The sequence below is a fragment of the Citrus clementina genome, unplaced genomic scaffold (genome assembly GCF_000493195.1).
Source record: "Citrus clementina cultivar Clemenules unplaced genomic scaffold, Citrus_clementina_v1.0 scaffold_3, whole genome shotgun sequence".
NCBI classification, from domain to species: Eukaryota; Viridiplantae; Streptophyta; class Magnoliopsida; order Sapindales; family Rutaceae; genus Citrus; species Citrus x clementina.
The window spans coordinates 41,070,628-41,094,858 of NW_006262339.1; the positions used below are offsets into that span (position 1 = coordinate 41,070,628).

Genomic DNA, 24,231 nt, shown 5'->3' on the forward strand with positions numbered 1-24,231 from the left:
GTCTATACCAACACTTCAATTTGTATTAATGGAAACAACATGAGCTTGCACTTCTTTTACTCGAGCAAATACTTGTGATCACGTGTACCTCCTACGAAACTCACTTGTACCCACAAAGAACAGTTAGGGGGGCGATGTATGTTTTTTCGGCATGAATTCTTCGATGCTCAAGTAAGGAATCAAGTCTTTTTCGGAAAAAAAAAAAAAAAAAAACTTGTGCCATGACTCACGTGGCTTAATTCTAATAATTTCTTTTTTCTTTAAACAACAAAACTTTTTGGTGGAAACTAAAGAAAATTGGGGAAATATTAGACAGAAAAATGATAGAGAAAAGGAAAATTGGTGGTGGAGAGAGAAACATATTCACCTAGTTTGAAGTTTCAGGGGTTTTACAGAGCTCCGAAACCCACGACCTTGGATTAAGGAAATAGTTGTTAATGGATCGGGATCGTGCCCTAATTTTTCAGAGGAGATTTGCAAGTTAACTCTTGATCGAGTCTCCGAGTTGACTTGGTTCGAGCCTCTTATCGCATGATTCTTACACTGTCACATTTACCAAGCAACCTGCCCACTTCTTGATACCTCAAGCAAACTGTTTGGGAGATCTATTAGATCCACATCCCGAGGAAGCTCTCAGCTGTTTCTAATGCTGAGGAGAGCATGGATTGCCTGAAATGGTCTCCAATCATGCTCCCTCTTTTATCCCTCTAACACAATTAAAGCAATATTAAATATCAATGCTTTTTTTTTTTTGAGAAGTATTAAATATCAATGCTTTTTTTTTTTTTTTTGAGAAGTATTAAATATCAATGCTTAAGTTGCGTAAACTCAATCAAACTCACCAACGAGAATTACTTTTTATATATATGGAGCTCTCAAATTCTCCCTTCGGTGCATAGACGTATATAACCTTGGCCTAAAACACCACATATATAATAGATGCTAAGTCAAGCACCAAAAAGGTGAAAAGTTTTTTTTTTTTATTTCAGTTCAATTTTTGCCCACCGCTAATGGTCATTAATTAATTCTTTGAATTGATCTTCAAATTAAAATCATGCATCCTTTTGAGCCGTGATATGAGAAGCCTATCGCTGGCCTTCTTAAAGATGAAATCCAGATTAGTATTTTACATTACCTCGGTTTTTTTTTTTTTTTATTTCGGTTCAATTTTTTTGAAGCTAAGAAACCAAATACATAAATACCAAATCGAACCATTAGTTCGATTTGGTTTTCCGATCAAAAGTTACAAAATCCACACCAAATTAATAATATCATTTAGATCTCTATCCTTTATAAAATTTTTGTATGGCTCAATGTTTAGGAAATGTTTGCATATAGAATTTATGTTGTGGCCTAATATTTTTAGCATATAGTAATTTTTATTTCTATGATGGTCTGAAGTAACAATATCCAAAGAAAACAAAAAAATATCTATGTAAATGATTATAATCCCCAAGTTATATGTAATATTTTATTCTTTTTTGACATTCCATCACTAGAGAGAGTGCAGAGAGAAGTTTAAAGGATTCTATCTAAGATAAACGACTTTAGAAAACAATTAAATATTATGAATTCATGTCTGTTTCTACATATGAAATTATTGATTCTTAGTGATACAACATTAATAATACTCTTGGAATTTGAGATGATGGTTTTCACCAAAGATTAATTATTTTCTAACAAAAGTATGCACACAGCTAGTTGTTGACAAAATAACAGGAACCATTGCTAAAAGATAATTTGTATCCATCCATTGAAGAAGGATACTACAAAATTGGAAAACCTTCTCTAAAAGTTGATTAACGAGAACCTATCTGCCATTGGAAAACCAGCAAGCGATGAAGACAAGATAATCATATTGCCTCTCAATTGTGCCTATTTTAAAACTGTCGTGCTCTCCAAGCATGAACAAATTGTCATTGCACAAAAAGAAAATGGATGGGGGTTGCATCAAGAAACTTTAGAAGTGAGCTGGCAAAAGAATTCATACTACCATATAAGGACGATATAAAGTCACTAAAGTTGCCTCCTATTGAATATCCGAGCATTAAAAAAGAACATTGGAAACTTTTTGTTGATAAAGTTTTGTCTCAAGATTTTCAGGTGTGTTGTTTGTTAATATTACTTGATTTATTTGTTGTTAGTTACTAATAATTAGTAGTAACCCTTTTGTTCTTTATTATATTATTTGTGCAGGAAAAAAATACTAAAACAAAAGAAACAAGAGCAAAAATATCTACAACCATCGCTTGGGTAGCATAGGATATGGTGGCATGTTGTATAGAAAAGTATGTACAATATAATATAGTTGTGCGATAAAACCTAACCAATGCATATAATATAATAGAATCAATACTTTTTGTTTTCTATCAACCTATAACAAAAAAAAGATAATGGAGTTTCTGAGCGAGAGATTGACCACAGTGAAACTTGGTTAATGGCATGAGTAGATCGAGATGACAAATATGCTTCTAAAGTGATGCCAATGGCTGAGAAAATAGTAAGTCACTTGTATATTTAATTCTTATATATTCCATTTTTTATGGTATAATTAAGTTTACTTGTCTCATGAATTTTGAGGTTCTGATAATCCGTTATTGGTGATTCTTTAATTGCTTAATTCGTGATTCTTTAATTGCTTAATTCAACTTGTAGATTTATAATTTTTTTTTTTTTGTAGAATGAGCTGAAGAGTCAAGTTGAACAAGGAAAGTTCCAATCACATTGGTCAAATGACATTTTAGGCTACGCCCTTCAAAAGCAGCCAAATGGAAGTAGGGTGCAAGGAGTAGGACAATTCATCACCCCATCCATGTACTTTCATGTTCCTAATGCTATAGAGTTAGCAAGAGAAAGAAAGATGTATCAAGAGAGTTTTCAATTTATGTATGCTAAATTGGAACACATGAATGCAAGGTTGAATGCCTACATTAATACTGAAGTTGGTAGTTCTAACTATCCTAAACCTAAACCTTCCACCGGTGTTCAATTTGAGATTGATCAACAATCTCCTAAAGCTCTTGGAAAAGAAAGGTTAGTAGAGGGAATATTACATGTCATTATTTTATTTTCATTTATTTCTATTTGTATATGCATGTATTACTACTAATTGTACGCATGTATATTTTAATTATTTCATAGGTCAGTTTCCTATTGGGTGAATTAACTCAAAAATCTGTGAAGAGTAAAATGAATTCAAAGAACACTCCTATTAAAATTTTCCAACCAACTCCTCAACAAACTCCAAAGAAACTAGACTTTGAAGTTACTCAAAGCCTTCGCCAAGAAAATCTCACAGATTAACTCATAAAGTAGATGTGCAATTCCTCTATGATGAGAGAGTATCAAAAAATGAACCACTGGTCATCAAACAAACAACAACAAAAACTTAAGTAGGGTGCAAAGAATACAGGAGCAGCTGCACAATTAAAAAAGAATGACATGAGTGAACATATGAACATGTTTAATATGTTTATTGAGAATTCCTTGCCTCGGTCGATCGTGATTGGGTATGATATAGCAACGTTTAGTGAAATTTGGGAAATACACCTGGATAAAATGATTTGTGATGAAATCATCGAATTCAAGGAGGTCTCAAATTGCACTATTAACTTATCGATCAAGTAAGATAAGTGTAGATTATGTTTTATTAAACTTGAAGTTATTATTTTGTTTTTCTTTATTCAAATTTACTTTATATATGTTCATTTTCCCCTAGATATTTGTATTAGGAGATGAAGAATAGTGGAAGTGCCAAGTCAGTTCAGTTTAGGCTTTTTGAGAAGTTACAAATAGCTTCAAAGAGAGGTCTCAATACATTTCGAAACTTTTGGGCTTGGCAGAGTTGGGACAGGTCATTGTATTCCCATATAACTCTGGATATAACCTTTTTCATTTGCTAACCATATTCTTTATATAGTAAATTAATTGTATAAAAAAATTTACTTGTAATTCATGTCTTTAAACAATTTTTATTTTGTTTAGCGGTCATTGGGTGTTATTCGTGTTAACATATATGTTTCCATAATATTGATTTTGATGATAACAAACAAGATTAAGAATGATTAATCTTTTAAGATCAAATTATTTTTTATACATTTTAAATAAATCATTATTTTCACATTTTAAAGGTTTTATATTTAATGGAAAAATGATTTTATGAAATTGATTGTTTTTATTCTTTTTAAATAAATTATTATTTTCACATTATAAATGTTTCATATTTAATGGAAAAATGATTTTATGAAATTGGTTGTTTTTCAAAGTTTATGGTTTAATTGAAAGAATTTTGAAAACTTTGAAATAAACAAGTATTGCTTGAAATTTTGGAGAATGACTTATTTGAAAATTGTCATAGCGTTTTGGGATATACCATAATTTCAGAAAGTTTTGGGATTAACAAAGCATTACTTAGAAATTCTGAAATTGGACCTATTTGTAAAGTTTTATAACGTTTTGGGCCGTAACACAGTTTTATAAAGTTTTGGGGTCAAACTATAAATTTGGAAAATATTTCACTGTAGCAGTTACTGTAGAAAACGGCGATCCGACATCTTGATAACGGCTCGCCGACATCTAACAGAATTGAAAATTAGTCTCTGGACCTAAACGGCGATCCGACAATATTGATAAACGGCTCGCCGATATCTAACAGAACTGAAGATTAGCCTCTGGACCTAAACGGCGATCCGACATCTAGATAACGGCGATCCGACAATTTGAAATATCAGCCCAACGGTCATATTGACCAGTCAAACGGCGATCCGACATCTAGTTAGCGGTGATCCGACAGTGTGCAGAAAGTCAATAACGGCTAGTTTTCAGCTCCAACTATAAATAAACTCAATCCAATTCAAATAAGAATCATTCTAACGATCATCATTGAGCAAAATATTGAGAATACAACTTTCATTGAGCTTTAAATCTTTGTATTCATCTCATTCATTCACACATTGAGCTTTCACTTGTGATCAAACACATTGTGTGAGAGAGATTCATTTGTAATCTTTTTTGTAAAATCAAGTTAAAAGATTGTAAGTGTTGGGATACACTTGGGTTAAGAGATTGGGGATAATCTCTTGATGTAAAGGTCCATTGACACCTTGGAAGTCAATTGTAAGCGTTTGAAGCCTTGGGAGGCTAGCTTAGTGAAATCCTCAAGCCTGGTGAGCTTGGAGGCGTGGACGTAGGCGGGGATTGCCGAACCACGTAAAAATCATTGTGTTTTTTTTCTCTTCCCTTACTCTTTTAATATTGTGCATGATTGAATTTATTGTTTTCAATTTGATTAAGGCAATAGATTAAATTGTTGTGTGGTTTGCTTAGCTTAAATTTTAAAATCCCAATTCACCCCCCCTCTTGGGTTGCCTAGTTAGTATTTTAATTCGCAATTGATATGGTGAGATGCACAGTTTATTATCTTGATCCATTGGCAAATAATCTTAATGAAGAGATGATGCAGATTGTGAATCAGTTAAGAGATGATGCAGATTGTGAATCAGTTAAGTTTCTTATTAGTATCTTTGATCATGTTCTTTTATTTTTCTTTTTTATGTTAATTATTTGCTAACATTTGTTATGTCTTCCTTGTAGTAGGATTAGAATATATCAATCTTTAAAGTGTAATAGAAAGGCCAATGTTCAGTGCTTATTTAAAAATAACACTGAAAGTTGTGGAATTTTTAAAAATAATCATTGCTAAATAATCATTGCTTATTTAAAAAAAAAAATTTATGTAATTTTTATTTTGTAGTGTCCAAGGCAATCTAGCAGCTTTGAATGTGGGTACTACGTGATGAAATACATTCAAGATATCATTACAAATGTGAACATTTTTAAAAATAATGTAAATATCGAAAACAAGTTTTAGAATACGGCATCATATTGTTTTAATGTATTATGAAATGAATAACTTCAAAAGAACCTTGAACCTTAGACCTAATGTGTGTTTCTTGATTGTTACATTTTAACAAGTTTTAGAATATTACATCATATTGTTTTAATGCATTGTGAAATGAATCACTTCAAAAGAACCTTGAACCTTATACCTAATTTGTGTTTCTTGATTGTTACATTTTTATCATATATTGTATGTATTATATATATATTTTATATATATTGTAATTAAAGGTACTTATAATAATGGGTATACGGCATATTGTTGGAGATATTATGTGAATAGGCATAGTTTACAATTTGCTTTTTGGTGAATAACTTGTTGTTTTGAAATTAAAGTTCAAAGGAATTGATGAGTACACCATGAAAGAGCTCTCGCGACTTCGTGATCAATGGGCTACATATGTTGCCAAGTTAATTACAACCTACAATTATGAGGTAGTATATGAATAGTTTATGATTATTAATTTTGCTTCCAGATATCCAAGACTTATTTTTTATGGTGTACTAATTGATTTTATGTACTTGTAGGTGGGAAACAATTAAAGCCATGTATGAATATTCAATGAAATCCTTGTGCTTATTCTTGTTGGTTAATGTTTGTTGAAACTTAATTTAGTACTTTGTTGTTTAGAACTTGTCAAAAACTTAATTTCGTATTTATATTTTTTTCTCCCCAAATAATGGTGTAGTTAAATTATGTTAATTTAAGTGATGCATTTGGGATATTTATTATGTGAATTGTGTTGCGAGATTTGACATATTTAATATATTTTGAGTTTTTATTTAATAGTAAAGCAAATAGGAAAAATATAATTGAAATGAAAATATACTATTAATCAAAAGCAACATAACATCACTAAATACTGACACTAAATATTTAAAATGATATAAATCACTAACATATAAATAGTATCATTAAATACTAACACTATTATGTCATTATTTTGGTGATACCATAGTGACACAAATTATTGACATAAAAATAGTATCATCAAACTAACACTATAGTATCATTATTTTGGTAATAATACAATGACTCGAATTACTAACACAAAAATAGTGTCATCAAATATTAACACCATAATGTCACTACTCACTATTTTGGTGATACTATAGTGACACAAATTACTGACAGAAAAATCACTGATACTAAAAATTAGTGTCAGTGTGTTTTGACTTGAGCATTACTGATACTGACATTAAATTGGTATCTGTAAAACCTATTTTTCTAGTAGTGAACATTTATTTCAAAATATTCTAATAAAATTTTTGCCTTAAGCGAATTTGTCTTCAAATTGAGGACAACAGATCATCCTTGTATAAATTTGAAGGACATGTCATTTGGTTTTGTAATTAATTTGTAAATGATCACAGGTACTGACCATCAAGACAAATTAACCATAATAGAAAATATGTTTTTTCCCTCTCTAATTCATGTTACTTTAAAACCCTCTCAAACATAATATGGTAGAAGAAGAAAGTCGAGAAATAATATATATATATATATATATATATATATATATATATATAAAGGAGTCTTTGCATTCAATTAACGAGAAATATTATATGATCTAAATCAAGATGGATAAGATGCTTATTGTACCAGCAAAACTAATGCTGTAATACTTCATACCAGTGATCAAGGTGCAGTCAAGAAAGCAACCATTAGAATTTGTCAAGCATGTATGGCTGTATGCATATGTAGATCGACCACAATTGAAGCAAATCCAGCAACCATTAGAATTTCTCAAGCATGTTTGACTGTATGCATACGTAGTCCACAATTGAAGCAAATCTTTACCAATCAAAACCTAGGTAAGATAGATGCGACAACTAGTCAACTTTCACAATTTTTGGACATGCAAAGTATTTCCTTAAATCATGAAAATTTCGTCATTTTCCATGTTGCCCCTTAAATTTATTGGAATATATTTCTTTAAACGAAGTGTTGTTGAAACACATATATAGCTTTGAATAACATGAATCAGAAACTTAATAATGGCATCTCAACATGAAGGTACAAGGATGAAGTTCGAGACGCATATTAAGAATATGTGATACTTAATTATATACTATTATGAATACCTCCCAAGGGAATGTTGAAAAGTAAAAGAATGGCTTGCAAATTTTAAAAGACAAAGTTGGTGGGCTTGCCAATTTCAAAAGGCAAGGTTGGTGGCACGATTTTGTTGAAGTTGCATGGAGGAAAAATGTGATGGTTTTCTAGAAGCCAATTGATTTTTTCAAAATTGTCGATTTTGTTGCCCACCAAATTGATTTTCATTCTAAATTCAATTTGTCAATTTGGCAAGTTGTAGCCAAATTGAAAGTGGTAGGTGAGCTACGGTTCCTATAAATAGAAGGGTCATTGTTCATTTGTAATGCATCCCAAAATTGTTAAGCTTATAAGTTTCTAAGCGTTTGAGAGAAGTGAGAGAAGTGTGTCTGGAGAATTTATCTTTCCTACAGAGTGTGAGAGTACTTGGTATATTTGGGTTTCTAGGAAGTGAGATTCGTTACTCAAATATTTGTACTCTATTAATTGTTAAATAAACAAGTATTCTTTCTTGCCTCCGTTGATGTAGGTTTAATTACCGAACCACGTAATTCTTGTGTCATTTATTTTTCTATAATTATTTGGTGCGCTTGATTTCGCATTCCGCGCACAATAGGAAAAACTAGCTACATGTCGAAAAAAGAAAGAAAGAAATAAGGGAAAATTAAGTGAGAAGCTAGCAATAATCAATGTCGTCACCGAAAATATATATTAAGAAAAGAATTTTAGAAAATTGAGTTTATATAAATAAGTTCAAAACTACGTGTATAGTGAAAGCCAGTTGGATTGGCACATGATGATGTTATCAGTTATCAAGTTCTAGGGCATTGTAGAATGGAGAATAATTAACAAAGCGGTGGTTCACGTGCATCAATGTTGCTAAAAGCGATTTTCCATATGGACTTTTCCATTTGAGGCAAAATTGAAAAAATAAAAAACAGGCACGCAAGCACTTCTGTTCAATTTCAACAAAAGGGTTAAGGCTGAACATAATTAACAATGTTAGTGAGATAATGATGTTTCATTACCATAAGTAATTTATATCTCAATAGCTTATGCTGATGAATGAGATAGAAAATTAAACTGCTTTTAAGGGAGCACTTTTTTCCAATTTTAATACATATCCATCAAAGTTCTTGTACATATACATGCAAGAAATAGAGAAATCTAGAAGAACCTAATATAGAGATCGATTAATTAGTCAGATAATGATGTTTCATTCAAAACCATCTTATCCGGAAAGAGAGAGTGCAGAAGTACTTTTGAGGAAGTCCCTTGGCCTGGCTTAGGTCCCGTTTGAAATTGAGGTGCTGTAGTTTTTAAGCTACAGCTGCTGCGGAAAAAAAACTGTAACTATAAAATAAAAGTTAATAATATGTAGTAAATATATATTTTTAATAATAATTTTGACAAAATTATTAAAGATATAATAAATTTTTCATTATACAAGTAAAAAATCATATCGACATAACTCACAAGCTACAACAATTGGTATTTACCAAACACTTTAGTACTTTAGCTTACAACTGCCCAATCTCAATTCAAAACGCATACTTAGCTTGTAAAGTACAATTGTCAAGCGTAGTAGTTATCTCCAAAAGCCAAGCATGAGGAGTAGAAAGCACCATGTAGCCAAAAACGGCTTGCCAACTTCTCCATTATATATATAATTTAATTCCCATAAATCTTCTCTGGAAAATTAATAATACAAATTAATTGGAAGCTATATATCTATATCTTTGAAGCGTCGGCAAGTCATCCTTGGCTGCACAATACTTTCTAAGCCAACATGTTTGGCTGCTTGAGAGTTAGATATATATCTTGTTGATTCATACAATATAGCAGAAACGATCTATATTTCAACTTCTTATATGAATAAGAGGATCGAAAATTAATGAAGCAAACAGATTGCAATAAGGCGAGGAAGAAATGCTGAAAAGGATGTAAGGCTAATGAGCTATTTATATAGACGATATGAGATACTGAAGAGGCAAGAAGAGATAGTGAATTGATTTTTTTTTTCGCATAAAAAATGAAAATAAAAAATTATATATGTGTGTATATATATATATATATTTGCATTATCTTCTATATCAAGTGTCGAGGTGAGGGGGACAGCTTTGTAAGGATATTATAACTTAGGTGCAGTAGAATAAAGTGATAAGGTTCCTTCTTCCATTTCTCTCATCTGGGGTAATATAATCGAAATTTTTTTAATTAAAATACCATGCTAATAAATGTTTTAATTTTCACTATTAATTAATGCATGCATGTAGTATGTATATGGGGTTTCTTTTATAAATTTTGGTTTCATTAGCGGACTTGAACTAATTAGACAAGTCCTAGTTCTGCAAATCCATATTTCATTTGTAAAATGCAAACATTCGGATTGGATAATCATTAATTACATATATATTATATGTTCTCTTTATGGAATAATCCATGCATATTGAATTATTTACAATCATTCAAACTCAAATTGAAGATATAATAAGAGATGTTCATTTCAAATGCATATTGTATGAAAGAATAAGACAGAGCAAAATAAGGAGCAGTGCTGTTGCAGTGGAAAGTGTCAGCGGAAATGCTCTGTCTAGGGAACTGAGGGACTAGTAGATCAAGGCAAATATACAGTTTTTGGAGAAAAATCAAAGGTCACTCCCTTTTGATTCTCTGCTTAATTTCCTCTTTAGCTAAGCTTCATGTTCGTTATCCTTGGCTGTCAAAAAAGTTCAATACTGCTTCTGCCTCGATCCCTTTATGTTTCCATTAAGTTCAATGAGTGAATATTACAACACATTTTCTCCTTGTTGAGCTTTTAATTGATCATCATTAATGCCAATAGGCCTTTGGCACAGCGGTGAATTTCTACTTTCACAATTAAGAAAGATTGTGAGGATAGAGATTCGAGTGCTTATAGATTTAAAACTCTCTCAATTAAATATTATACATGATTGTATAAATTTTATTTACAAGTCTTTCTCCCTTACGAAATGTGAGTAGAGCAGAAACATCATTCCTTTGTGAGAGTTACTTGTCTGAGTATGTACTTCATAAATTTAATGTAATAATGTAAGTCTCAGTTATGTATATTTAATTGTAAATATTAATATAATGTTTGTTGTAATAACAATTACAGAAACATCTTTCCTATGGGAAGTTTACTTGTCTGAGTATGTATTTCATAGATTTAATGTAACAATGTAAGTCTCACTTATGTATATCTAATTATAAATATTAGTGTAATATCTATTGTAATAGTAATTATAAATATATATGTAATACATTAATATGATGTATAATCAGTATTAAAAAAATTAATCATCATTAATAAAGGGCAAAAAGAACGAAAAAATCTTGGATACCCTCAAAACGGAAAGGGTGCAATATGTACCCAATTGATATAGAAAATATTTTAATGCTTGTGTGATGAAAACTTGGACACCTGCACATATCTGCACCTCATCCTGAAGTGGGGTCTCACCCAACGGTCTGAAAATAGCGAATGACACCCGTATGGAGTAGCAGAAGATCGTGCAGATAGCCTGCGGCCAAATGGAAGATGATGAAATATCCAGCCAACTACAGTTTTTTTATTTAAATTAAAAAATGAAAAGTGAAGGTTCATTTATTAAACCAAAAAAAAAAAAGAGCCTTCTTTTTCAATTTTTATATTAGTTAAATTCTTGTCATCTGTCTATATATAAACTTATCTATATAAGTTGATTAGTTGAGAGGTACGTGTATGTATATACATAGTGATGCAAATATCTACTGCAATTAAGAAAGTGTATATACTTAATTGCTTGTTTAATTTAAAGGCACGCATTTGAATCTAACAGATGGAGTAGGATAGAAATAACGTTGATTTAGAGTTAAGAACCAAAAATTTTAGTTGCTAAAAAGAGATTCAACACCGTAAGAATTGCTTTAGCCCATCATATCTTTTATATTTAGGAGCCTCTAAGTTATAATAATTGTAACATACATCTCTCATGTGAACCATATAAAATTATAAGACCCATAATTTATTAATTCACATAAAAAATATATATTATAATTATTATAACTTAACATTGGCCTTTATATTTTATCCAATGACAATGGATTTGGGTTTAAAAAAAAATCCAAAATCCAAGAGAAATAACTGCTTGAGCCTTGACTTAGGGGGTCATGAATATCTGAACAAAAAGATCATTATGCTTTCTGCCTAAAGTTTTTTCAAGGAGTCGTGTGATGAAGTCGATCGATGTCTCTATCCTTCCTCACCATTCCCCACCTGGAGACTGACATAAATCCCTTGTTTTACTAAACAATATAATTTTTCCTCCTTATGTTTTAAAATTTCATTAAAATTTCGGACGAGGATTTTCAATAAATTACTTCTGACGAGATTTAATTACGATGGGATAACATTTAAAATCGACAACTGATAATTGGATAACGAGAGTGGATGCATGCGAACGTCATTCCATTAATGGGATTCCATGAGAAGGCTGAAAATCCCGACAGCTCTGACGGGAAATTTGGCTTCAATTGACTTTGCCGTCTTTTGCGACTACTCGTATAACTTTTATGCACATGTTTTACAAAAAAATTATACGCAAAATGTTAATCTTCTGGAAACTTGATGGTCTGCTTCACTTTCCCTGTAAGGATCATTGAATTTTTTATGTTGACCTAAATGCTCTCATAATAAATAGTTAAGGAATAACAATTAATCTTCATCACAGCCCATAATTATTGAACAAATTAATGAATTGCTCGAGGATCAATCAAAATACTCTTTATGATTATTATAACTCATTATACGCTCCCTTGTATAAACTTTCATCAATTGTGTAGATGGCACCTCAACAAATGATTATTCATTCAATCTAATTGTATAGGTCTACAGTGAAAAAGAAAAGTATCTAAGTTATTATTCACTTACTATTGAATTGAATTCTCTAATCGATAAATTTTTAAGTTAATATATTAAGTTAAAATTATAAGTTAAGGTAACCTCATTTATTTTTATATATGAAGGTGTTGTTCTGCTACCTATCCATAATTTATTAGATATTATTAAAATTTTGTTTGGAAGTACTTTACAGGGTAAGATGTTGAATACACATAAGATGAGATCACGTGTTCAAATGAAGAACGTGATTATTTAAGTATAATCTATTACTTAAGAACGTGATTACTAAAGCATAATCTATTATTTAGTCCATAGATTGGACAACTTAGGGAGACTACATAAAGGGCAAAAAGTTGTCTTTACAACTTTAATTACTTACTATAAATACTTCAATTTATTATGGTCATAAATAAACTCATGATAGAGACAATTATGAAGATATCTTATCTTTTTGATATTCTATCTCTTCATGAAAAAATTATGGTTATGCCGATTCAGTCGAGGTTGGCCAAAACCTCACCCGATCCAATACAAAACAGGCTTCATAGATTACCATTTCAAAATGTGTAGGCCTTTTGATACCCCTAAAAATTCCTCGTAACGCCCTTTTTTTCATTGAAATTACCTGAATAACCTTACACAAATTAATTTAATTCTTGGTTTGAATGGAATTTAATTAAATACTTGGATAAATTATTCTTTTAACAAAATTTTTACACCCACCCCATTTCATAATTTATATCTATGTTTTAAATTTTAATTGAAAAATAAAAACTTATAATATTTTAGAGTTACAAAAATATAAATTATTTAATAAGAAAAAATTAAGATAAAGCTGATATTTTAAAATTTGAATTTAATTTAAGAGAATTTTTTTGGGGTAAAATTTTATGAGAAGATGGTTAATTTAATATATTGACTTATGTTTTATTAATTAAACCGAGGCTGTTTTTGGAAATAAATTTAAAAAAGGTGTTATAAGCATTTTAATGGGGTGTTAAAAGTTCCATTCCTTCAAAATGTAGCGGGTACATATCGGCCCGGCCCATTAAGCAGCAAGTAGATTTTACACGTGTTTACTTTTAAAAGTTGCATTGTACAGTACTGTTTTGCAATACCGTAATTTTATTTTGTTCTCGTAATTCTTTAGATGAAGACTGTACCATTTCTACTAAATTTTGTTTTTGTAGATTTCTTATAATATTATCAATAATAAATTTTTGAGCTGATCTCAACAAATTTTTTAATCTAAATTATCAGCAGGCTAGTAGATTATGACAATTTTTTTTTTTAATTTAGAAAAAAAGGAAAAAAAGAAAAAGAAAAAGAAAAAGAGAATGCAGCAAATGCCCATCACTTTCAGTTGCTGTCTTGTCTTGTCCAATTATCTCACTTTAACTTTTGTCTCGTTTTCCTCCACTAAAGAGAATATGTACGTACAAACAAACCGATCGCCAACACCAGCGTTGCGTTTGCTTTTGCATATGTTATACTTTGTATGTATATTATTATTATTTTTATTATTATTATTATTATTATTATTTCACTTTCCATGTGTCCGCCATCAACGCTCCAAACCTAGGGTTTCGTTTTTTCCTTCACTTCTTTCTGCTGGTTCTTTCTTTCTATCATTTTTCCTTGCGTTAAGTTGCATATTTCAGCTAACCCTGATCGCCCTTTCTTCATTTTAAGGTACTATTTTTGCTTTTGCTTTTTTATTTTTCCAACTTTTTAGCTTGTGGTGATAAGTTGTTCTAATGGATGATTTTTACCCTTCTACTTCTTGTTTGATTGACTGTAGTTTTACTGGGTTCTGTTATTATTAGTATTATTATTATTTTTTCTTATGTTTAAGTTAGATGAATATTTTATGTTTCGAAGAAACTGATTATCTGGGTAATTTTATTGTTTTACACGGGAGTAATAATTTACTACCTAGCACCTAGTAGGCTAGTACCTACTAGCATAGGCATGTCAGAGAGTGAATAATTTCCAAATGGTATTTAAATCATGAATTTCTTTCAAATTTTTTGGTTTTAATTTATGTTCCTATTAGCAGCTCATGATAACTTTCATGGTCCCTATCAGAATTTCTTCCTATGCATTTGTTATCTACTAGAATTATTTGCATAATATTAAACTTCAGTTACATCTTGCTGCAAAATCATTCATTTATCACTTTTGGTCATTTTTTTAGGTGTGTTAATTGCTGAATTGGTACAGTGGATAAAGGCAGTGTAGTATTCAGACTTTCAGGTTGATCTTGTAATTAGCTTTCGGGCTGCATTAGTGAGTTGGAGTTTGAACAAGTGCTCTTGTACATATATCTTTATGCGAGATGCAAAGTTAATTTGCCTATGCTATCAAATCAACACCTCAGCAAAGTTGGTGGCTTGAATGTTTCATGGGTTAATTGTTGATATGTTTTCCACAACTTTCAGTGCTATTAATGCCATTTAGACCCTACTTAGTGCCTGACTTCGGCCGTGGAGAGCTTCAACTTCCACTGAAATTCTTTGGATAGTCTGCACAACACCTATACTGTTGCTATATAGAAAATAGCTAACACGGGTCAACTTTGTTGTGTGGCCGCTGGGCCACATGGAGCAAAATCACCTGCGAGTGGTAGGGATAATTCCACAGATCGCGGTGAACCACGTTGGCAGACAAACTCTAGTTTTTCACCACCGCCATTCAGGATATGGGATTGTAGGTTGCAATCAGATGGCTTGCAACATGGGTCTCGTGGAGCACCTTTACATGGTTCATCATTATCATCCCAGAGTAGAGGAAGCAGAAGCAGGGTGAGCAGTGAACGTTTCACCAATCATCATCATTCCGTGTCTGATGGAGTGCTTTCTTATTCTGGTAGTCCAACTGATAATGTTCATGAACCCCGTTGGACGTCACCGGCACAAAAATTCAATATAGGCGAGCTTCCTGCCTCTAATATGAGAGGTAATGCTAAGTCAATTCTTTTTTTGTTCTTGGATGCTTCATTTGCAGGTTGAATCATGTACTATTGATAATAGTTTTTATGTCAGTGTATATATTTATTGGTTAAGCAGATATATATTTTTCTGAAAGGTTGACCTTTTACTGATGCAATGGACTGTCTAAGTGATTTGTTCTAGTTAGTTCCTAAAATGAAGTTAACTACTGACAACATCAAATGTCTTTCTTACATTTGTTGTACCTTACATTAGTTGCTTGAGAAGAAGTACCAGTAATCAGACATCTATTTGTCATGAAATAAACACGTGTTTTTTAGTTGAAGGTATAGGTACTTATTTTGATAATTTCACATTACAGTTCTTGGGAAGATGTAATTTTGTTAATTTTCTTCCTTGCACCTTTCTCTTCTGCTGTCTAGGCTTTCAATAGTCATTGTCCTCATCTTTTTGACATTTCTTACACAACTTAATTTTATCAACTTGACCTTCTCTATCTCATGGTGCTTGGGGTGTTAATATGAATTTTACAAAGATTAGCTGGTAGTGGTAGTTTATAATTACCTTTGGTTTTCTGTTGTGTATGCAATTTGACCACCCATCAGTTGAGTTGCTTTATAAAGCTAAGCATATTCTAATCAGGGCCTTTTTGCCTAATTTCCTTGAGGTTTTGGGTTCGCGAGGGAACGTTGTTTTATGATAAAAAAGGTGTCTCATGGCATTGTTACTACATGCTACTTATCAAGTTGTAATGAAGGTACACAGTGAAAGGTTGTTGTCTTCCTAGGCTTGGATAGTTACTTTTCTTTCTAAGATCTCTGCCATCATGGAACTCACTTAAGGAGGCTGCATTTGTTATATATTTTGTCTTAACGGTCAGTATTTTTTGCTGGTTTTACAGTGGGAGTCTGTAGCTTTTTTTTTTTTCGCTAAGTTGAGAAGGATGTGTTAGAGCATTTAGGAACTGTATAATTGATTTGAATTCTTGCAACAGAATTTGAAGTATTCCAAAAACTCACATTCTCCGCTGGTGTTTCATGTGCAAACAACTTTCAGAAAATTCATCATGTATTTCCTGCATTTTGGTGTTTCATGTGTGCGATCATGGATTGGCCATTGAGCATCCACTGATCTTTTTCCCCCATCAATTGCTTTTACTTTGATTAGGCTGTCAAATTGTTTAGATGTTGGTGTTGTCTATAAAATCTTATAATAAGAGCAAGATATTGGTGTGAAAAGCCACTGCATTATTCTTGCCGAGTTAAAGAAGGAATGTAGCCATAAGTTTGAAGAAATTGTTCCTGTGTAAATTGTACTACCATTGCCTGGTTATGCAAAATAAGAGATTGTCCTTATTTGGATTTTTTAGGTTTTTATGATTATAATTATTTTTATAACTTACACAGAGAACTGTCCCTGGCTTGGGGTTTCTCACCTCCCCTCCTCAGTAAGGCTTTAGTGTTGGTACAACAATTTAAAGTTAAGTATCTGTTACGCTTGCTGTAGACAGAATCTGTTTCTGCGAAGCCTAGAAGAAAAAGGACACTGGAAAGAAGTTTAAATTAAGTGTAGTATACGAATGCTGATGTGAAAGAATGCAGGCTTGTATAAGAATTGATGACCATGACATCAGCAACTACAGACCATATATTAGAAATTTAGAATGGATGATCAAGTGTAATGATATGACATTAGCAAGTAGAAGTTAAGTTGTTATTAGCCTTTGATGACATAAGTAGTGACTGGACAGCATGATGTTTCAAGGACTGCTTTTTAAGATGTAGAATAAGAGATCTGTTTCTCTCTGCCTTGTTACCTTGTATGCATATGAACATGCTTTTATAACGGAAACTAGCAGCTTTTATTTTCTTCATGCTTTTAACATTTTAAAACCTTTGATCATGTTTGTCTTTATGGAGTGGCATGCTTGTTATATTGACCCTTTTTGTTCTCTCACTATCAGGATCAAGGTCTCAGACTTCATGGTTTCCTCATTCCGCTGAGGTGAATTCTGTTTCAACGTTATGGTTTTGAATGGCTTTGGATTAAGAAATATTTAATCTAACCATTTCCCCGCTTTTCCTATTATTTGCAGAGGCGATATGGGGCTGGAGTGACTGCAGCATCTCCCAGTTTTGGTTCCCCATCTTCATTTTCAGAGTCCAGTCCCTGGGAATTGACTAGCAAACGGCCCTTTTCTTTACCAACTCGTAACTTTCCGAGCCGACGCTCTTATGTGTCTAAAGCTGTTTACCCGCTAGTGTTTCACAATCCTGTGTCAGACTGTGAAACCTTTGGTGATGCTGAGACTAGTAGTGTTGGTAGGTTGACACCTGGTGAAGATCATATCTCACCGTCTCACTGGCTTGATAACAATTCGAGTACTGTGCAGAAGTTCCACAGAACGCTTACTGAACTCCAAAGGTTGGAGACATCACCAGACCCTGGTGCTAGCTCTAGAAGAGAAGGGTTTAGGTGGAGCAGTGCGAGCAGTTATGATTTTGGATTTGATGGAGAAAGATTTGACATAGCTGACCACATTGATTTAGAGAGCCTGAGGTCACCTGTCGGCCCTGTAGCTGGTCAAAAGTGTGGAGTTTGTGGTAAATTGTTGTCTCAAAAGTCCCCCTGGAGTTCTCATCGAATTATGAGAGGTGGAGACATGCCGACTGCTGGGGTGTTACCTTGTAGGCATGTGTTCCATGCAGAATGCTTGGAGCAATTGACACCAAAGACCCAGATTCATGAGCCTCCTTGCCCCCTGTGCCTGAAGATCGTAGGACCACTTGAAGAATCTTCCTCGGTTTCGGAACCCTTGCAGATGGTCCTAAGATCTGTGCAGCGCAGCAAAGGGATCATGATATCTGAGGCTGATGGAGATCATAGTAACACTGAAGCCTCAGATCATATCAGGAACAAATTGGGGAGAGGACCACGATGGAGTGATAGTGGTTCTTCCTTAAAGAACCGTCTTAAAAGGCATTTCTCATTTAAAGCAAGCAAAGACATGTTCAGTACCAAGGTGTTCCACCGGATGGGATCTTCTTCTTCAAGCAGGCAACCAGTTCAACGCCAATTGTCTATTGGATGATTATATACATACATTTGTTCACTTGCAAATAGAATTGAATATTTGGATGTGTGAAGCGCTTCCATTTTGTAGATTTTCTTAACTTGGTACTTTAGGATCTCTTCTTGGATCTTCTCTTTTTTGTCCTTTCAGAGACAGGTAATGAAGACCATTTTATGTCTAATTGCTTGTTTGTTTAAAACATAACTTGATCGATAATTTTGGTCACTTGTAAAGTCAGGCAGTCAGCCATATGTATGAGTTCTTAACGCAGCATGGGTCGAAGTTCTGCAATTTGCAGATTGTTTCTTTATCCTCATTGGTGCTGTGCCTAAGATTTCATGCTGTATATTCACTTCATTTATTTGAACCACCAATATGCTTGATAGTTTTAAAATAAATGTATCTGCAATATCGAAGCTCAGCTGTTTCTTCATTCTGGGCCGTACGTTAAGATGTATAAGAATTTTATGCTTCATGTTCGACGTCTCAGATTGAAAATTCCATGTTTCAGGTCGTAAAAGTCCTATATCCTTATCAAAACAAATCCCATCCCAAAATCAATATTGGTTTATTAGTAGCGAAATGATATTATAGATTTGGTATAAACTCAATCCAAATCTAGTGCCAGCCTAGACTCAAGAAAATTAGCAAAGGTTTTTAGTGCACATCTATATCATCGCTGGCCAATGTCTTCAGGCTGTCCCATTTTGCATCATACATTCACATGGTTACCCATTTTAAAGTGTTGGAAGAGCTATGTAATGTATGCAATATGCGTTGCATGCTGGCTTCAACTCTTAGTGGATAATAATATTACTGCAAAATTCAACTGAAAAATCCCAGTGGAATGGGCTTTCCATGATTTTGACAAGTGGCACCCTGCATGTAGAATTCTTGCTAACTTCATGTGGCTAATAATAGTTTTCTTGCAGATTGACAATCTTCTGCAAATTATGAGAAGCGTGTGTTTCAGATAAAATGTGGGACAAATGTATGCATAAAGGTACCTCAATTGGATCCGTAGCCTTCGCTTTTCATCTTATTCTATTGCTTGAACAAGTGGCCATGTGATTCCATGTGCAGTTTGGTACATAACCCTTCCCTAATTAAAGTACATAGCTTGACTTTACTCTCGTTATCACTGTTCTTCAAGACCTTGATATTCTTTTTCTGGGATTTTTTATTCCTTGCCTACGACCAACTGAAATTTTCATGATTTGGTAGTTAGTTCTTCAAAAATTACGTAACTCCTTTTCAAAAAAAAGGTAAACGAAAATCAAATCTCCTTGTAAGCTAAGAGTGATTGGAATCCATAACCTTCTGTAGCATCGCAGGCAGTCTTACCAGTTTAACTAACTGCAGCCTTATCACAATTTTTAGGACTTGATGAGTGATAAGAAAGAACTATTAAATTCTGTATTGTTTGTTCTCTTCGCCTAATACAATAACATATGAAAATAGCTTGATTAAAACTTTTTTCAACTTCTTGTGTTGAAAATAACCTCTTCATCAGGTAATATAACTTAAACATATCCGAATAGAATCTTCATACTTAATTCCAATTCTTTAGACAAAAAAGCAGGCTGCCCAATAGATGGGCGGTAACATGAATTAGGTTAAAGGGCATAGATAAATTTGTTTACATGGATCTACTAAATGAATACTTGTATAGTTGTTTATTTGCTGGTTTATTTGGTTTTTCTGGCTGTTTTTGCCAACATCACCTTTGTAATCTTGTTTTGCAGGTCATGTTGCTTTCACAATTTCGGTTTGTCCTATCCTACTAAATTTTCTTTTGCATTTTATGATAAAGGAAGCTGAACCCAAGGAAAAAAAAAAAAAAACTTTCCTGTTGAATAAGACAATAAGTGTCCATCAAAACAGCAACTTTCAGCTTGAAAATGATTTGTATAAGCTTACTTTATTGGAATTATCATATGTCTGGATACAGTCATAACCGTTGGAAATTTTCTCAATGGGTATCAATACTAAAATCCAAAACCTACGTATGTGCACAAGGGAGTTGCCATTTGCCATAGGTGATGAAATGTGCCAATGGTGACCATTCACTCTGTTATTTGGAAACTTTTTTTTATTATTTCAAGCATGTCATATAGCCAATTAAGCTGTGGACAGTAGACATTTGTCGACACAGAATCCAGTTTTATCATTGAAGTGTTGCCCTTTTGGACTTAATATTCGATTATTCATATATGATAATATCTATAGTTTTATACACAAGTTCAACTTTAGTGTTACTTCTTTCATTGTTTATTTTAGTTCTATTAAGCTGTAAAGATTGAGTACATGTTCTGTATATGATTCTGGAACATGAAAATATAAAAGATTGTTAACACGTAGCAGCAAAAAGCTGTGGTTAAAGAAAAAGAATGCAAAAAAGGGATGTATATCATCATTCTTCTTTCTATATGGACGGTTTGCCACATGCTTGGCACTTTGATTAGACCTTTTCTAGCCTGCATTAGGGAGCCTAGCTTGAAGCCATACATTTTCTTCTGGTTTGTAATTCTGGTATTGATAAAGCTAGATGGTTTCTGATATAAGAAATTGCTTTAAAAGAATCAATACTTGTAAGCTCTTCCCTCATTACATGTGCATAGTTTGGCACAGATCGCCTAGAAATTTTAACTTGCTTACTCAAGTGAGTACTTATTCCTTGATGCCAACATTGGATGAAAGTTTTATATATGGCTTTGTTCATCAGTGCTGATAAAAAAATGTTCAAGGTCCAATATCCTTTAACCGACTTTATTTTTAAATGAATGAGATGTAGTTTTACTTTCGACTTTCCATTGCAAGGACATGGACTCATATAACATTTTCTCTCTATCCATTTAGGATTAAAGATTCAAAGAAATTTTGTCGGCTCAATCTTTTCGCACGCTTTCTTTCCTTCTAACTTTTACTGTCAACCAATCATCTATTTGTCTTAAAATAGATCTTGCAAGTACTTTGAATCTGTTTTTCTATCCTTCTTAACTTTTGCAACATCAGCATACATCATCACTTCATCAGACATACCCATCCACCAGTAGCTACCTTCCTTCAGGAACATCTATAAATACAATAGCATTTGATGTCTCTTCCTTACCTTCTGTTTCTCATTGGTTCTTCTTTCCAAGTTGCATTATTATTCAAACTTAAGCCTTTGTAAGCACAAGCTAATCATTGCTCATCTATGCTGCAATATACTTTATTTTTCTTTCATTCCATTTGAAAACCAATAAAGTTTTAATAGACTTTTACTTCACTTCTGCAGGAAATGGACTTTCTTGGGATCTTTCTAGTGGCCTCTTTGTCAATGTTGAGAACAATTCATGGCTATGCCGGTGGATGGTCAAGTGCTCATGCTACGTTCTATGGCGGAGGCGATGCTTCTGGCACAATGGGTAAGATGAGAATCCTAACATTCAAAAGATACTCTTGAAAACTCTTAGCGATAGTACTTAAAAACCTTTCAACTTTTCTTTCTTGGGCGCGCGTGCGTACGCGTGTGTGTTACAGGAGGAGCTTGTGGCTATGGAAATCTTTACAGCCAAGGTTATGGCACAAGCACTGCCGCATTGAGCACTGCCCTATTCAACAACGGGGTGACTTGTGGAGCTTGCTTTGAGATCAAATGTGTAAATGACAATAGGTGGTGTCTTCCAGGATCTATCATTGTCACAGCAACAAACTTCTGCCCCCCAAACCATGCCCTTCCGAATAATGCAGGAGGCTGGTGTAACCCTCCTTTGCAGCATTTTGATCTTTCTCAGCCTATTTTCCAACACATAGCTCATTACAAAGCTGGAATCGTTCCTGTTCAGTACAGAAGGTAAAATAACATATCAATCTAGTCTCCAACTCTCACTTAGTTCTATAACCTCAAGAACGTGCGGTTTAATATGTTGGTTCTCCTAACGTGTACCTTTAGAATACGCGTTTGAAGACTCTTGAGGTGCAGAACCTCAGAAAAGAGAAGCAATCCTACTGAAACGGCTACATCTGATGCATTTAAATGAAATAATGGCTGCATGTGATGCATTTGAATGAAATTGCTATCTTGGGTATATTGATTTTTTTATTTTTTTTTTGTGTTGATGAAAGTTTTCTTGTTACCGTAGAATTGCCTGCAGTAAGCGTGGTGGGATCAGATTCACAATAAATGGGCACTCATACTTCAACCTTGTGCTCATAACAAACGTTGGTGGTGCCGGGGATGTTGTTTCTGTCTCCATTAAAGGCTCAAGAACCGGCTGGCAACCAATGTCTCGCAACTGGGGCCAAAATTGGCAGAGCAATTCTTACCTTAATGGTCAAGCTCTCTCATTCAAGGTCACAACAAGTGATGGACGCTCTGTTATCTCCATCAATGTGGCTCCTCCCAACTGGTCTTTTGGCCGAACTTACAATGGGAGACAGTTTTAAACTCAGTTCCCAGAAACTGACTAATATCCGCCATCATAGGAATAGATTTTTCAGCTCTCATTGTTAAATTGCACACATAACATTAGCTCTTTATCAGTATATGTAAATTTGGTATGTCGTGACATTGGCGTCACCAAGGGGCAAGAGCTTTTAGTGATGGCCCCGAATACCATGCCAGTTTGATTTTCTTTGCTTTTTGTTTCTGATGGATTTCACTGCACGTTGTTGCCAACAAAGGGTTGGTATAGGTAACAGATATGGTCTCTGCCAGGGCTTCTTAAGATTTAGGGTCATTCAGAAGGAAGAAGAAATCGAGTTTCAAGCCAATCCATTTCATTTTTAAGTTGTAGTGGAGATGGTGCATTGTATTACGCTGTTTGGCTTTTTCTTTCTCACGCCATTTGCATAGGACAAGAATCATAATGAATATTCTTGTAGTTTTCTACTCTGCCATGGCAACTCAATGAATGAACAAGCAGAACAGATCATCTTAATAGTTATGTTTGCTGTCACATGTGAAACTAATTAGCATTGATGGTCTGATGATATAATATAAGTATCGGCAAATCCACATGTCGATTTTCCTGGAGAAGAGGAAATGATTCCCATCTACATAATTTTCATTAATTTGATAAGCAAATCCACATGTCGATTTTCCTGGAGAAGAGGAAATGATTCCCATCTACATAATTTTCATTAATTTGATAAAAAGTAAAAACCAAAAATTGTGGGAGGCAAGCAATCTAAATTTGACTAAAACTACACACCTAAATTTCACTGCATGAATATGAAAACAATCCTCAATGCAGACATTCAAATTTGGAGTAACAGAGTGGCGTAACTTGTTTGCATGAATATGAATACAATCATCAATGCAGACATTCAAATTTAGAGTAACAGAGTAGTGTAACTAGTTTAC

General features: G+C 33.2%; 2 protein-coding genes across 4 annotated transcripts; both read left to right on the forward strand.

Annotated features, from left to right (window-relative positions):
* Nucleotides 1–1,938: 1,938 nt before the first annotated feature.
* Nucleotides 1,939–19,191, forward strand: LOC18046236. Its single transcript, XM_024187537.1, has 6 exons — nt 1,939–2,103; nt 2,681–3,033; nt 6,427–6,493; nt 15,413–15,815; nt 17,772–17,812; nt 17,904–19,191. Exons 1-6 carry the CDS (start codon nt 1,939–1,941, stop codon nt 18,897–18,899), a joined length of 2,025 nt encoding a protein of 674 aa, XP_024043305.1. The 3' UTR covers nt 18,900–19,191.
* A 578-nt stretch (nt 19,192–19,769) lies between these two features.
* Nucleotides 19,770–23,716, forward strand: LOC18046237 (expansin-A15). Of its 3 annotated transcripts, none has more exons than XM_024189597.1 (4): nt 19,770–19,884; nt 22,162–22,291; nt 22,407–22,719; nt 23,009–23,716. In XM_024189597.1, the coding sequence occupies exons 2-4, from the start codon at nt 22,165–22,167 to the stop codon at nt 23,310–23,312; spliced, it is 744 nt and encodes a 247-aa protein (XP_024045365.1). In that variant the 5' UTR covers nt 19,770–19,884; nt 22,162–22,164; the 3' UTR covers nt 23,313–23,716. The 3 variants fall into 3 exon arrangements, with proteins under 3 accessions (XP_024045365.1, XP_024045364.1, XP_006443365.1); XM_024189596.1 differs by lacking the exon at nt 19,770–19,884 and adding an exon at nt 20,131–20,146; XM_006443302.2 differs by lacking the exon at nt 19,770–19,884 and adding an exon at nt 21,727–22,052.
* The last annotated feature ends 515 nt before the right edge of the window (nt 23,717–24,231 follow it).